The sequence below is a fragment of the Trichoderma camerunense genome (genome assembly GCF_050948025.1).
Source record: "Trichoderma camerunense strain CBS 138272 chromosome Unknown V8C40scaffold_12, whole genome shotgun sequence".
Lineage (NCBI taxonomy): Eukaryota > Fungi > Ascomycota > Sordariomycetes > Hypocreales > Hypocreaceae > Trichoderma > Trichoderma camerunense.
Genome location: NW_028145358.1, coordinates 966,052 through 979,797, shown reverse-complemented (window position 1 = coordinate 979,797; position 13,746 = coordinate 966,052). Strand labels below are relative to the sequence as shown.

The 13,746-nt window shown below is 49.8% G+C and overlaps 7 protein-coding genes across 7 annotated transcripts; 4 read left to right on the top strand and 3 right to left on the bottom strand.

Annotated features, from left to right (window-relative positions):
- Positions 1-826: 826 nt before the first annotated feature.
- On the bottom strand, positions 827-2,771 carry V8C40DRAFT_249588 (uncharacterized protein). Its single transcript, XM_083216792.1, has 3 exons — positions 2,455-2,771; positions 1,697-2,403; positions 827-1,625 (listed from the first exon to the last, which is right to left on the bottom strand). The coding sequence occupies exons 2-3, from the start codon at positions 2,320-2,322 to the stop codon at positions 1,121-1,123; spliced, it is 1,131 nt and encodes a 376-aa protein (XP_083071760.1). The 5' UTR covers positions 2,323-2,403; positions 2,455-2,771; the 3' UTR covers positions 827-1,120.
- A 29-nt stretch (positions 2,772-2,800) lies between these two features.
- Positions 2,801-4,183, top strand: V8C40DRAFT_249587 (acyl-CoA N-acyltransferase). Its single transcript, XM_083216791.1, has 2 exons — positions 2,801-3,326; positions 3,387-4,183. Exons 1-2 carry the CDS (start codon positions 3,158-3,160, stop codon positions 3,788-3,790), a joined length of 573 nt encoding a protein of 190 aa, XP_083071759.1. The 5' UTR covers positions 2,801-3,157; the 3' UTR covers positions 3,791-4,183.
- V8C40DRAFT_249585 (uncharacterized protein) lies at positions 4,006-4,372 on the bottom strand. Its single transcript, XM_083216790.1, has one exon. The coding sequence runs from the start codon at positions 4,318-4,320 to the stop codon at positions 4,012-4,014; it is 309 nt and encodes a 102-aa protein (XP_083071758.1). The 5' UTR covers positions 4,321-4,372; the 3' UTR covers positions 4,006-4,011.
- A 219-nt stretch (positions 4,373-4,591) lies between these two features.
- Positions 4,592-6,381, top strand: V8C40DRAFT_48027 (RNA recognition motif domain-containing protein). The gene is made up of 5 exons (XM_083223019.1): positions 4,592-4,914; positions 5,026-5,134; positions 5,212-5,558; positions 5,628-6,146; positions 6,201-6,381. The coding sequence occupies exons 1-5, from the start codon at positions 4,863-4,865 to the stop codon at positions 6,221-6,223; spliced, it is 1,050 nt and encodes a 349-aa protein (XP_083071757.1). The 5' UTR covers positions 4,592-4,862; the 3' UTR covers positions 6,224-6,381.
- A 792-nt stretch (positions 6,382-7,173) lies between these two features.
- On the bottom strand, positions 7,174-10,715 carry V8C40DRAFT_249583 (Sec39 domain-containing protein). The gene is made up of 3 exons (XM_083216789.1): positions 9,052-10,715; positions 8,840-8,996; positions 7,174-8,778 (listed from the first exon to the last, which is right to left on the bottom strand). The coding sequence occupies exons 1-3, from the start codon at positions 10,553-10,555 to the stop codon at positions 7,716-7,718; spliced, it is 2,724 nt and encodes a 907-aa protein (XP_083071756.1). The 5' UTR covers positions 10,556-10,715; the 3' UTR covers positions 7,174-7,715.
- A 229-nt stretch (positions 10,716-10,944) lies between these two features.
- On the top strand, positions 10,945-11,951 carry V8C40DRAFT_249582 (uncharacterized protein). Its single transcript, XM_083216788.1, has 3 exons — positions 10,945-11,019; positions 11,075-11,214; positions 11,270-11,951. Exons 1-3 carry the CDS (start codon positions 10,992-10,994, stop codon positions 11,417-11,419), a joined length of 318 nt encoding a protein of 105 aa, XP_083071755.1. The 5' UTR covers positions 10,945-10,991; the 3' UTR covers positions 11,420-11,951.
- A 122-nt stretch (positions 11,952-12,073) lies between these two features.
- Positions 12,074-13,670, top strand: V8C40DRAFT_280504 (uncharacterized protein; the record flags this gene model as incomplete). The annotated part of the gene is made up of 2 exons (XM_083221403.1): positions 12,074-12,657; positions 12,739-13,670. 2 exons carry the CDS (start codon positions 12,074-12,076, stop codon positions 13,382-13,384), a joined length of 1,230 nt encoding a protein of 409 aa, XP_083071754.1. The 3' UTR covers positions 13,385-13,670.
- Between the last annotated feature and the right edge of the window lie 76 nt (positions 13,671-13,746).

Here is a 13,746-nt window from a genome sequence, read left to right as displayed (position 1 = left end):
CCACTATCCCACTGCAGCATCGCATCACCTTGTCCTTGCAGCTGTTATTGTTGTTTGTTTTGAAATCTCGACGTTGCTGCACCTGCATGGGACAAGGTCAATATTATGGGGGTGCTTCTCGCAGTGGACGCGCTTAGTGGCTCGGTTGGCTGTCAGTGCTGTCTCTCCAGCGAATACAGCGCCCAATGAGCGCCGTTCACTCCTCCCTGGCCCTGGGCAGCCCCGCCTGTGCAGTCGCGTTTTTCGTGCCAGGCGCCTCTTTGGACGCACCACTTTCGCGTTGGCGATGTGCTCACTTTTCTCTGACGTACCGCAACGGGTCTGGTTTCGTGTTCAGTTGCAGCCAGACGCTGAGTAATCGGGTCACGATGTCATCTGGACGCTGCTGTTGATTTTTTGCTTGACCCGAGCTTCGGATGGCAGATGCAAGGGGCGGCTGTGGTGTCTTGGATACCAGAATTCTACTGGTCAACTGAGGCTTCAGCACTCGTACCTGGTACCTTGCCTTTGCCTGAAGAGGTTGCAAGTTAAAAGACCCTTGACGTGACTGACCTGACGACATATATCCAATAATCATCAGCATCGTTGTTGAGGAGACCACCTTCAACTTCAACCACTAATCTTGCTTTGCGGCATTTCTGGTTACTTCAGCATCATCTTCGATAATCTTCGATGGCTGAAAATTAAACGCTTAAGAAAGTCAATGGAAGAGTATAAGTCTGCCGTGCGGCATCTACCGGGAAAATAATAGCACGGCCAGATTGAACTTTATTCCTTTCCGAACAGATGGATCTAGATGGCTGTAGTAAAAGTAATTTTATCATGTATTGAGCCGTCATCCGATTGGCAATAGCTGCATCCATCCTATTGTCTAGCCATTGTATCCCGGCTCTAGGCATATCCCTCCATTGAGCCTACAGCTTGAGTTGATTGTCTGTGTTGCTATTGTGAATAAAATATCTATTGAGGAGGCCATGATCAATGTCCTATTTCGTGATTCTATCTATCAAACGAGTTTCGGATATAAATGAATTTAAAAACAGGTGCCGTTCGCTAATCAGTGCAGCCGCCGTCATCTTTATCCTGTCCCTCTCTATCCATGCAGTCATGTAATATCTATTTACGCCTGGGATTCTGCTTGGGCCAAAAGTCGTTCTCTCCAGCCATTGCAAACCTCTTCAAACCCGCCAATTACCTCGCCGCATACGCTTGCACATTCCCTTTTCTCTAGCCGTTCGCTCCAGTTTCCTCTGGTAAGCCACTCCTCTCCCTGCTCCCTCATCTCATCCTCTTTTCTCATTTCAGCAACGAGCTCTTTGGCGCTCTTCAGCCTCCGACTGGCTGCAGCTGTTGTCTGACGAGACATGTGTAGTGTGTCGGAAAGGTAACTCAGTGATTGTATCAGTTCTGATGTGATGGAATGCAGCGCAGTAAGTGAGTTGAATGCCGACGTTGATGGTCGCGGCATGTCTTCTGTGAGGGATATGAGCAACGGCAGAAGCGTATCAATCGTTTCGACGTCAGGGGCCGGCGCAAGCGGGGAGAGCAAGGGAAAGGTAAGGTTGTGCAGTTGACGGGTCTGATGCGCAAGATGCGTCGTCAGCGCCGAGTGTGCTGTTATAAGTCTGCAAGGGGCTTCACGTTAGCACCAGAAGCGTTCTTCATGGCCATCTCTTAGGGTTTGGCTTTGTCTTACCTCGAAGCGCTACCCTCAACGCTAGATTGCGACCCTAGGTCACGGAGCTCCTGGATCACCCGCTTCAAGACATCGTCTGCTGTGCCTCCGTAGTTATCTGTCCCGCGGATTGTGAGGTTTTCGACAGCATCAATCTTGGCCATGAGACTTGGAGGTATGCCTGCGATATCGAGGTCTGAGTCGGAGCCGTAATCGCTGCCATCATATAGACTGGTTTTTCTTTGGTGACCCTTTTGGCGAGGCGACAGAAGGCCTGCGTCACCGTCATTTCTCTTTGTCTCGTTGTCTGCCGACTGGCCCCGTGTTGCTCCATCATCACCTCCCGGCTGCTCTGTCAATTTTTGGTACTCTTGCAGGTCGGCGTCGTAGTCGCCCTCTTCCCCTGAGTCGGAAAACGCATCCGCCAACTCATCAGCTAGATTTCCCATCCCGTTGCCGGCCCCTGACCCGCCACCGCCTAATACCGATAGGTCAAGACCATCATGCTGATTTGGGCTGTGCTGGAACGACGGTATGGCATCTTGCGCAGAGGATCTCGAGAAACGTCGGATCTGGGGTGATCCTGCGAAGCTGTCGATTGCTGATGAGTTGCGCGAGTGTCGTGGAGTTCGTGGCGACCCGGGCATAATGGTTGAGCGCAAGCTTGACGATCAAGTTCTCTGGGTTGAATAGATGCAATATGTCGCAGATTACAGAATTGATATCTGCTGTCTTCTGGTTAGTGAGTGAGGGACGGTATCTCTTATAATAGCACAAACCTCGAAACTTGGTTCTGGCATTTGGTAGGAGATCCAGAGTCGTTCAAATATCAGGTCAAATAGCAGCGGGAGATGAACCCCCCGGCCAGGAACCAAAGATACGGTAAGCAGCTCCCTATCGCGATAAGATGCCAAGGCATGCAGTTGTCTGTCGATACTTTCTGTTACAGAAAACGAAACGTTAATAGCGTGAAGAACAGGCGGCGGTGTAGCTCCATGTAAGTACCTTACGGGTACTTGCTGCGTTTCAGTCTTGACTCGCTTTACCGCACACCTTGATCTGCTGTAGCGTAGCGCAGAGGGGGGGAAGCCCTCCCACTTTCAGCATGTTGCTCCTTGAAATGAACAAAGGAGCTGACAACTTGTTCACATGCCAAACTTCAGAGGGACACATGACATCATCTAGTTTTTGAAGAAGAAAAGGAATACTTTACCCGTAATTTTGATCTGGTGAGATGTAATACCGCTACACATTTACTTCATTGCCAGTATAAGCGGGCTTAACCAACTTGCGAAATCTTCTCTCCGCTGTAGTCAACTCCAACAATCCACCACCAGGCCTGTATAATGGGATCCCCCCCACTGGCATGAATCGTTTATGACTGTTGCTCCGCCAGCGTAAAATCATAACTCTCAAGAGATACAACTTGAATCTTCCTCAATAAGTGGCGATCATCGAATAACAGGGCTGCAAGCTGCGACAATGACCACCTTCAGGCGATTCCGGCCTGACGACGTCAATAAATTCTCAAAATGCAACCTGGATCCCCTAACAGAGACCTATGAGCTCAGCTTCTATCTTCAGTATTATGCCAAATGGCCCTCCCTGTTTCAAGTATGCGAGGATTCGGAGGGAAACATTGTTGGATATAGTTGGTCAACCCCTTCAAAACGCGCCGCATTGCACTGCTAATTGATATATCTGCTCAAAGTTATGGGCAAAGTTGAATCATCACCTGATGCATACAAATACTCAGAACATTACCTTCCTTGGCATGCTCACATTACGGCCCTGACTGTAGCGCCGGAAGCAAGAAGGCAAGGTATTGGCAAAATCCTGGTGGAACAATTGGAGGCTGCCGCCGATGTTCACAACACTTGGTTCATGGATCTGTTTGTCCGCAGCAGCAACGCCAAGGCCATTGCGTTTTACAAAGAACTAGGCTACAGCGTCTTTCGTGTTGTCAAAGACTATTATGGGGAGCATGCCACAGATCCCGACAAGGACAGTGAGGATGCATTCGACATGCGCAAATCTATGAAGAGAGACTCCAAGAGAGAGCACGTCCGAGACGACGGCGAGAAACACGAGGTGCACCCTGAGGATGTCTGGTAATCTTTGTTGTTTTACGGAGACATTGGCATGACGGAAATGGGCAACAGAATCCTGAAACAGATTCTTGGACCTTTTTTGCCTGTTCTCTTTGTGCGGGAACATCTGCGGATAGCCTCCAATCTTAAGTTGTGCTCTAGAAAGAGGGGGCTTTGTCATGGACGGGAGCTGTCATCTCTACTGATTCTGAAACAAGCCACAGCTGCATTTGAAGAGCCATAAATTTAGAAGAAGAAGGGGGAAAAGAAGGAGAGAAAGGACAGCATTGATAAAGGCATTAGAGATAGAAGAAAGGCCACTTCAAAAAGGCATAAACCAAAGTACATATTCAACATGCGACACCCAAGCATTACACCTAGCACAGTACAGGTAATCAATGCCAAACTCTCTAGATGACGTATTTTTGTAGCTTTTTTCATACTGTGAAGTCTATCACCAGCCCGATAAAGACTCTCCACAATGGATTGGCAAGAACAATAATGCCAATTTAGAATTCGGATTATAACACGTAGATGCAAGGTGTCACTTATCATTATTTTGGTGGCAGAATTGGGAATTAGGCTGGATGCTCAAGCTTCCATTAGAGTTTCGGCCATTGTCTGCTGCTTAGCAAGCCTGCAGTGTGCGAGGTACCTTAGTTTGCTCTGCACGGAGTACTCCATAACAAGTCGCCACACGGTTGGCCCATGCTTCGCAGTAGCCTTCACAGCTGACTCTGATTCTGGCACTGGCTTGACGAGGCTCCCCGTATTGCGAGCTACCTCGTTGATCCAGCTTTCCCTTCCATTGCAGAAGCCAAGCCGCCAAACGAAGCTCCAGCCTCGTTTCTTTTGTCCCAGATTCCATTGACCGGCGATCAAACTTTGCGGTGGTTGTGCCCTTTGTGTTTCGCCTTTCGCCCAACCCGCCTAATCATCGGCTTTGTCTGTCACAGTACATCTTTTCGTGTGCCACCAGTTTTTTTTCCTACCCTTCCTCCATCTTCTTCAAGCGGAAGCAGCCTGCCTACCCATCACCCAATCAACCAGGTTTTGTCGTCTGCTCACTTCCATCCATCTCGAATCGCCCAGCAACCATGGCGACTACTTCAATGGATTACGAGGCCGCCAACGGCGACCGTTACGATGGTTTGTTTCCCCGGCCCCGACGGGCGATGGCGATGTCGACGCTTTTCGACGCGTTTGTGCCGCGTGGATTCGATGAATTGGGCCGCCGCTAACTCATGTGCCTTTCGCTAGACGAGGCTCCTCGTTATGAGCGTGACAACAGAAGCGCTTCTCCCCGTCCTGCGCGCGACGACACTGGCAGCCGTCGCCGCTCCATGTCGCCGCCTGGCCTTCCTGACGTGTAAGCCTGACCTTGTCTTTGCTTGTCCTGTCTTGCCTTGCCTCGTTGTCGCACTGCTTGCTAACCTAAATATGCAGCAACATCAAAGATGCACCCGCTCCCAAGGAGGATGACGATGGTGCCATTAACCCCGGCTCCAACCTCTTTGTCACCGGAATCCACCCTCGCCTGTCCGAGGCAGAGGTCTCCAAGATGTTTGAGAAGTATGGTGAGGTGGAGAAGTGCCAAATCATGCGAGACCCTCACACCAAGGAATCTCGTGGATTCGGATTCGTCAAGATGGTCACCTCTGAACAAGCTGAGGCTGCCAAGGAAGGTCTCCAGGGCGAAGTGATTGAAGGCCGTACCATGAGCATTGAGAAGGCCCGTCGTGCTCGCCCTCGTACTCCCACACCGGGCAAGTACTTCGGTCCTCCCAAGAGAGGTAAGTTGGCATTTCGCTCCGTAAGCATCCTCTTCCTGTTCCCATGCTGACAGACATCCGAAATGACAGACCCTCGCGCTCGTTTCGATGAACGCCGACGTGGCGGCTATGGCGGCGGTGGTTATTCTCGCGATGACTACCGATACCGTGGCAATGAGAGAGGTTACGACCGCAACTATGAACGCGGATACGAGCGACGATATGATGAGCGCAGCGGCGGTGCTTACGATCGCAACTACCGAGACCGATACGATGAGCGCGGCTACGGAGGAAGAGACTCTGAGCGCAACTACGACCGCAACTACTCTGACCGTAACTACGAGCGCCGCGAGCGCGGTGCTGGCGGCGGCGGTGGCGGCGGCGACGACAACTACGGTCGCGAGCGCTACCGTGAGGACCGTGGAGAGCGCGGCGACCGCGCTGACCGCTACGGCGCCCGTGGTGGCAACAGCAGCGGCGGATATGACCGCGACCGATACGAGCGTACTGCTGACCGAGACGCTGGCCGATCCCGAGAGCCAGCCGCCAGCAGTGGCCCAGCATACGGCGAGCCTGCCTCACGACCTGAGGCACGTGAGTCATATGGAGGTTTGAATCGCCCATGAATGCCATGTTTTGAGTATAGGCACTAAATTGAACCAGGTCCCGAGTCGGCTATGCACTGATGATGCCGTCGTTTCTGGCTGCTCTTTATCGATCTATGACGAACAAGACTTCATTGTCATTAATGGACTGCCTGTTGCTGCTTTTTTCTTTTTCCTATTTTCTAGTTGTTCTTGTTTTATTTGTCTCGTCCGCAGTTTGTCAATCGACCTCCGTGGACAGCTGTGGACTCTTCGTCAGGATCTCAATTAGGAGTTTCGTGCGATATGCGACTGCTAAGGGAGGGAAAACAAAATCGGGTTTTCGGCCGTCGCCGCTGATATTTACATTTTTCTTGCTGGTCGGTCTTGCGGCTACAGAGTTGCGCATTGGCCGTTTATGGGCAGCTTCCGGATCTTGCAGAATCAAACACTTCCATCACTCGTCACGTTGCGCCAAAACATCTTGATACCGTTTAACAACCTTCACAACAGCCCAACAAATATCAACCCCCCAGGCGCCCTGCTTTCTTCTTTTCCTGACGAAGTGACCCTAATGGACCACTAAAATCCGGTCGTGCTTCAGATGTCAATACTTAAACAATACCTTGGTTCTGCCAAAATCTGAGTCGACGGGCAACCATTCGGATTCAGATTAATACCAGCCGATAATGAACGCATTTAACGCCTTGAGACTGCTAACTACCATTCTGATAAAGCCAGTAGCCAACGTAAATTCTGTCATCCTACGCCAGCCAACAAACACTTCGCCGTAATATCTCTTCTCTCTTGACGCACGCCAAATGCAGTTACACACCCAACTCTTTCTCTTACCTAGTAAGGCTTCGTGCACGCCAATTCTCTAAAATCAGATTTCGGAGCTTCTGCCAGTCTTGAGCTTGGCTAGATGCTCCTTTCGATCAGATACATGCTTCGCCCTCTTTGCTACGTCTGCTACGTCTTAGATCAGAACCACAATCATCACTGCACTTCACCTGGCTATACTGGAGAGGCGAAGCACCTCGATGGCCTTGCAACGGCTATTCGCTTTTCTTTTCTTTTTTTTACCTTACTTCCCACTGCCTTCTGCGATCTTTGATCACCATATTAGTTGATATACTAATTGGAGTATAGGAATGATATGGCGTGCTCGCATGGGGGCTAAATGCTTTCTACCAACTCCAGCTTTGGCGAAACCAACATTGAATGTCCAGCATACAGAGAACCATCATTTCATGATAGTATGATATGCACACTCTAGAGTGCTCATCACCCGCTTCAGTCTGTCAAGATCACGAGGTTTGTTCTTAAACCAAAGCCAGGAGGTCGTACCGCCATCTATTATGTATTGGATGCTATCGCGAATCATGGCATACTGGACAAGTAAAGGCGAGACTTGCTCGAATGCGCTGTAGTTTAAGGCCTAATCACCTGAGATCGTCCGACACTGCACCCCATATCCCACTGTCTGTTTCTAAAACAACTCCATCCATAGTCCAAACCAACTTGAGAACAGCCCAGTGAGCTAGTTGTAGAATATCGTCTATCAATCATTAAAAAAACATAAAATCAAAAATCAAGTTTCTGTTTGCTCTCGGTTGACGCTTGCTCCAATCAACCAGCCAACTCCAGAGACGAGCGTGCCAGTGGCGGCCTCTCTTAGCTGATCCCTCTTCCGTAGCCGCTGTGGCGCCTGTTCTCCAGTTGGTGATGGCGCTGAAGGAGTCGAAGTAGCGAGCGATGACAGGCTGGACAGCCTTGTGAAATTGCGCTGTGCTACGCTGGCGGTTGCCCGTGATAGGTCAAACAGGGACATTGGGGCCTCCTCCGCCTGTTTAGCCGCAGCGGTGGCCGTCATATTCCGTGTCGAATGCATATTCTGAGGAGTAGACGTCTCAAAAGCGCCGGGGACCTCTCCTGCGGAGGCCCAAGAAGCTTCAGCGGCGGCCTCCTCACTGATAGCAGAGTCTAGCTGCTCTTCGCAACGCCGGAACGTTTTGAGGATTTCCTGGAGCTGGGAGGTGGGTGCGACACGCAACGCAGTGGCCAGGCACTCTATGCGCTGTTCCAGGTGACGAATCTCGGGATTGCCGCTTGCGATGCCAAGGTGTGTTGGTAGCAGGGTTCGGTCGGTACGAATGTACTGCCCGGCTTTCAAGGCGGCCTTCCAGGACCACTCGTCTTCTTCGTTTGCGCGCGCTTGGGTTCCCTTGGAAGCGGTTGTTTCCAGACGACTAACCACATAAGAGTATGCCGTCTCGAAATCATCTTCCCTCAGCGCAGCTTCTATGCACAGAGCTGTAATGAATTTCTCAGCTCGGCTAAGCTCCTTGCTGTTGTCTCCCGTCGTTGAGTCAAACTTGATGGAGCGGGCTTGTTGTGTGATGCCGGCGCGCACCATGTTCGCTGCCATCTCCAAGAACTCGGGGAGACGGGTGTATGCCTTTGGGTTTTGCTCCAGAACTTTGTCGATTATTGATACTGGATCGGAGTGAACTCGAAGGACTACAGGCTTGAACGGCTCGCCTTGCTTAAGCGTAAGTCGGTATTCACTCAAGGCATGCGTGCATCGTAATAGGGCTTCCACGCGTTTGGTAGCTGGGTGTGTATTGGTTAATGTTTTTGGAAATGAGTGAATGCTGGAGATGATGTCAGTGATGGTTTCTTCGGGGCGTTAAATGCACAATGCCGCATTCTTACATCTCATCACACTTCTTCAGCCCTCCTCTTGACCGATTGGGGTTGGAAGCATTATCAAAAGCACGCAAGGCTGCTTGGTATACTGTGTCCTGTATGATTTCCGCGGCAAGAGGCTTCTCGGGGCTGTCTTCATAGATGCTCTTAGCAAGGGTATAGCCTATGGCACACAGATTAGTAAAGTAAAGGTAGTCGAATGAAAGGCCATATCGTACGTGAGTTGGAGAGGAGAGCTTTGAGAATCTCCGTTTCAATGAATTCCCTGGGAACTGCTCCGATAATGCCTCTTATAGCTTCAGCATTGCCATGCTGGTCCTCCTCGGAACCCCAATTGTTCAACCATAGCAACCGGTCCCTTACTTGTGACCAATACCTATCTTCGTCTCCCTGGACTTGCGTGGATGCGCTCCGAATAAGTTTGGCGATTTCCCCCTTTTGCTCACGAAGATCCTGAATAAAGGCCAAGTCTCCGGCTTTTCTAACAGAGCATGGTACACCCAAGCTGGTACAGATAAAGGCACTCAGTATCAATGCTATTAATAAGTTCATTGCTCCCTCGGTAGGGGAAGTTAATGGATTCTTTTCTTCAAGTAGATCGTTTCTCATATATGTCGCGGTCTTCATGCCAATGAGCGAGGACACATCAAACCCCGACAGGCTGGGTAGTATAGAAATAGCCACCTCCAGTGTAGGAGGAACCTCGCTATAGCCAAGCATCCGTCTCATCTTGATCGCCATCTGATAGGCGCCTGGAAGTGCTCCCACTGTGGCTTCGGATACCAGGTATGCTGACGCAAGTACCGCTCGTGCATAGCTGTGTAGCAAATACTGTTGCTGAGACTCTATGAGTTCCAAGCTGGCCGCCTCTCCTAGATCCAGGTCTGCGGGTCCTCCCCATTGCTCGGTTAAAGCGACAGCGACGGGCCACGAAGAAGTTGCTTGGCTGACAAGCCATTCAAGAAACTGCTCCCACCCAGCAGACAATGGCGATTCCGCGTCCTTGGCGGTATGCTCGCCGCTGGTAGGTTTTGATGTCCATCGAGACTTCGCTTGGAGCCATGGCCCAACCAAGCCTCTAATATCACGGCCGATGAAGGCTCTATCCTCCTCGCGACCTCCAGTCCGTGACAGTAAATACAGCATGGCGGCCGGGTCCGAGAGCTTTTGAAAGTCGAGAAGAGAATATGGAGGGATCTCATCTATATAATATTCCACGTTTCTCCTTACGTACGGAAGCACGGTCGACGTAATCCAAGATGATAGTTCCGGCGAACGGGAATGAAATATGGCCAGTAAACTTGGAACTTGTGAGAGAAGGCCAGTTTCGCTATCCATCTTATATGACCTCTGGATAAGAAAGTTGGTGATCGGATCATCTTGAAAGCTGACTGGAGAATCGGCGGACGTAAGTTGCTGCAGATGTAGCTTCCTTGCCTTCTTGGAAGCTTCATCTTCAGACAGGCCGTCGACAGGAGTTGTGTCTAATTCGCCCTTGTTGTACTCTTCAAAATCATCTCCATCAAGTGCGAGTAAGAAGCCAACATAGGCAGAAGGCTTCACAGTCTCAGGCAAGTAAGTAAGAATAATCCTCAACAATAGCTCTTTATGCAGCACTTTGGCTCGCTGACTGGACAAGCGCGCCAGGCTCTCAATATCGCCATGTGTTGCATAGTGGGCGGCAAGAAGTAACACCTTTCCGGGTGAGAGCGAGGAGCTCATATTGGTGTATTTTTTTCCACAGTTTGGCTGTGGACAATCCAGGCCTTGGGGCCGGTATGTTGAAATCGAGAAAATCTCCTGGAACCCAATTTGATCGCTCACCAACGACGAAAATAGCTATGGTCTATTAGCTATCACCTGCCAGCATTCTTCGATGCTGTCATCAAAGAAGATTATTGAATTAGCGGGACTTAACTGTCTCGATTCGTCAATGGGGGGCATTCTAGCTACATAACGGGGTTTAGTAAATACAGGGGCATAAGCTCTATCTGTGGATACTTAGATCACCATATAACTTACCTACGGTGAAAAGGTACTAAAGTTAGCGCTCAGACAATAACGAGCAATAATCCCGATGTACCGAACCTTGACAGCCATCATTGGTTGAAGGAAAAGGTGAACCTAGGCGTCGCAACAAACAACCACTCGGCACATCATGAGTTCAGGATATGGCATGCATGGCGGTATGTGCTCCTACTCAATGGGATCTCTCTGGACATTGACTGACTACATTTCTAGGCGTCGGCCGTTGCTTTCCTTTCTGGCAGGAGGTCATGGCCTGCTATGTCGTCAACACATCCGCCGCAGACGACTCAGGCAAGAAGAAGTGCTCGCCCGTACTAGAGGATTACTACGAGTGCCTGCACCACAAGAAGGAGGTTTGTGTCGAGAGCTGAAGTGCTGGACGAGGTGGACACGGCTGACAACGAATAGCATGCGAGAGCGCTGGCCCTACAAGCCGCATATGCCCGAGCTCAATCAGCAACCGCACGAGACGATGCGCCGAGTGCAAGCCAGATCCGGAATCTGGGACTGCTAGGGAAGACAGAGGACACAAAAGCGGTGCTTGGACAGGGGAACTGAGGCAATAGACGTGGCGGGGTTCGATTTCTTCTGCGCGACTACAACCCCCTTGGCGCGCATAGATAGCGCAGCAAGTTCAATATAGGAAAAGCAGACAGAACTGGAGAGCCTTTTCGGATGTTGATTGTGAATTGGCGGCTAATTCTGTCAGCTTGGAGGCTGTAAGTCTGTACAAATTCGACGTACATTTTCATCCATCAAAGAACGCCGGCAATTTTTGTGACACTTGGTCAACCTGGAAGATGTGTGAGCAAATGAGCTACCTAGCTCATATTCGCTTCCATTTATATACATCGCTTGCAAAGACGGCGTCTTAATGGCAGGCTGACTACTAATGTTTCAACGTTTTATTGTAACGGCCCGGTGCACTTGGCAAACAACACCTGGGTAAACCGTGCACATGTGCCGCGTCTGCCATTTCCATTACAGCTGTCGATGTGGCTTTGTAACGAATAATGAGTGCTACCAGGGCATTCGTTCACTAACTGACGTGCTCCCTGAAGGCCCTTCGCCCTGTGACCTTCCATGTACCAATTAATATGGACCTCTAACAAACAAAGCTGCAGGCCCTGATTTTCCTCCTCTCACCAACCCCTAGTTCTTTCTCCTCCGTGCCATCATCGGGGAAGACATTCCCTCTCCCTTTAAGCAATCATGCCCTGTTTGCGAGGCATTGAACTGTCTCTCGTCATTCAACCAGACTCAGTGCTGCTACCAGAATTTCCACATCCTGATGCTTCTTCAGTTCACGTTGCACCCGTTGTTGAAGCCTCTCAGAAAGTCCAAGAAAATGATGTGAGTTCCCCTGGCTTGGACTCTCCTCGAACCCAAAAGACAGCACCAAAGGCCGCTGTCTATGTCCCTTCTGCACCTGGCTCGCAATTCTGGGTGCAATATTCCATTCATCGCCATCCAGAGCCCCCATGTTACCTTTTCTTCAAGCTGTTTATGAACGGCCGAAACATTACGAGTTGTGGAGTTAAACCTGGTACAGCATCAGGCACAATCACACGAGCCCTCTTTGAGCCAAGTGACAGATGGCACTTGGAGCAAGATGGAATGATGCTCAAACGAAGCGGTATTGAGTCGAGGTCTTTTTGTTTCTCCCCTGGCCCTGATGCTATTGCTGCGGCTGATGACGGGGGCCTAATCGAAGTCCAAGTCTTTCGAGCAAAAAGCCGTCGGAGAAGCACTCCACAATTGACTGAACACCGAGATCAAGAACGATATGGGATAATGTAAGTTGTCTCCTGGGAGAGATGAGTAAGAAGGGAAAGAGGAATATCGTGATATGCTCCAGCTAACATATAGCATGATAGATCGCCTTCAACTGGACTCCTTGAGCATCCTGAAGATGCAATTTACTACGAATGGATTTTACAGGACGCAACGGACGCACCATTTGCGACATTTTGTTTCCACTATCGTGCTTGGAGTTATCTGTGTGATCTCAATCTTGTCCCTGAGAATGACAACTCCCTGTTATACAATGCCAGACTATGGGAGAGATTTGAAAACAATCGACACGAAGCCACTGCGTATGCTGAGCCAAGTGATAAATCAACGACTTCACACGGAGAATCGGACCTGGAGTATCTTAGCAATGATGATATAGGAGCTGTTGCACCACGTCCCCGTTACGTTCGTCACCATTCACAGGCTATTGTTCAGCAAAAAGAAGAACAACATATCTTGGAGGTACCCAACAGCCTACCATCACTCAGTAAGGGAAGAGTCACACCCCCAAGAAACTCATTCAAGAAGCCATCGAACTCATATACCCACTTAGCCACATTTGTGCTTCTCCCACCAGTTATGGAGGAAGACGTATTCACAAGTTCCTACGAACCACTTAGGGACCAAAGGATGGCTGCATCTTCATACCGCTCCTTGGCCCGAGGAAACCACTACTCGCGCTTCCGTCGACCCCTCCCAACAGTGAATGAGGTACCAAAGCTCGAATGACCGTAGGATATCCGCGACGCTGATAATAAGGGGTAATACAGCGATGACAACGTCCAAACGGTCCATTCTAGCTCAATGCCAGAACAGATGCAAAGAGATTAAGTTATTCAATAATCGATTTTCGGGTTCAACTAAGATATTGCAAAGTCTAGGGGGACGAAATGCCGTTTCTTAGAGGGAAATAGGTAAAACAGTTGACATTCACTATGCATTCTAGAGAGATATATGGAGACGCTTCTTCTCCTAGCAATAGTTCAGAAAATACATACCAAAAGTCACGTCAGTAGATGAATACCAAGATTAGCAGAGAATGAAGTGATTAAATTGTATAGACAAGTAACTTGCTTACCACTTTGACCTCT

Bases quoted from the DNA above. Each gene is read 5' to 3' on its own strand.
- V8C40DRAFT_48027 (XM_083223019.1), top strand. From the start codon at position 4,863: ATGGCGACTACTTCAATGGATTACGAGGCCGCCAACGGCGACCGTTAC. The intron at 5,135-5,211 runs GTAAGCCTGACC...CTAAATATGCAG, and splicing joins CCGCCTGGCCTTCCTGACGT to CAACATCAAAGATGCACCCG. The intron at 5,559-5,627 runs GTAAGTTGGCAT...CCGAAATGACAG, and splicing joins CTTCGGTCCTCCCAAGAGAG to ACCCTCGCGCTCGTTTCGAT.
- V8C40DRAFT_249583 (XM_083216789.1), bottom strand. From the start codon at position 10,555: ATGAGCTCCTCGCTCTCACCCGGAAAGGTGTTACTTCTTGCCGCCCAC. The intron at 8,997-9,051 runs GTACGATATGGC...TGTGTGCCATAG, and splicing joins AGCTCTCCTCTCCAACTCAC to GCTATACCCTTGCTAAGAGC. The intron at 8,779-8,839 runs GTAAGAATGCGG...CATCATCTCCAG, and splicing joins CTGAAGAAGTGTGATGAGAT to CATTCACTCATTTCCAAAAA.
- V8C40DRAFT_249582 (XM_083216788.1), top strand. From the start codon at position 10,992: ATGAGTTCAGGATATGGCATGCATGGCG. The intron at 11,020-11,074 runs GTATGTGCTCCT...CTACATTTCTAG, and splicing joins AGGATATGGCATGCATGGCG to GCGTCGGCCGTTGCTTTCCT. The intron at 11,215-11,269 runs GTTTGTGTCGAG...GACAACGAATAG, and splicing joins GCCTGCACCACAAGAAGGAG to CATGCGAGAGCGCTGGCCCT.
- V8C40DRAFT_249585 (XM_083216790.1), bottom strand. From the start codon at position 4,320: ATGATAAGTGACACCTTGCATCTACGTGTTATAATCCGAATTCTAAAT.
- V8C40DRAFT_249588 (XM_083216792.1), bottom strand. From the start codon at position 2,322: ATGCCCGGGTCGCCACGAACTCCACGACACTCGCGCAACTCATCAGCA. The intron at 1,626-1,696 runs GTAAGACAAAGC...AGCCCCTTGCAG, and splicing joins GTTGAGGGTAGCGCTTCGAG to ACTTATAACAGCACACTCGG.
- V8C40DRAFT_249587 (XM_083216791.1), top strand. From the start codon at position 3,158: ATGACCACCTTCAGGCGATTCCGGCCTGACGACGTCAATAAATTCTCA. The intron at 3,327-3,386 runs GTTGGTCAACCC...ATCTGCTCAAAG, and splicing joins GGGAAACATTGTTGGATATA to TTATGGGCAAAGTTGAATCA.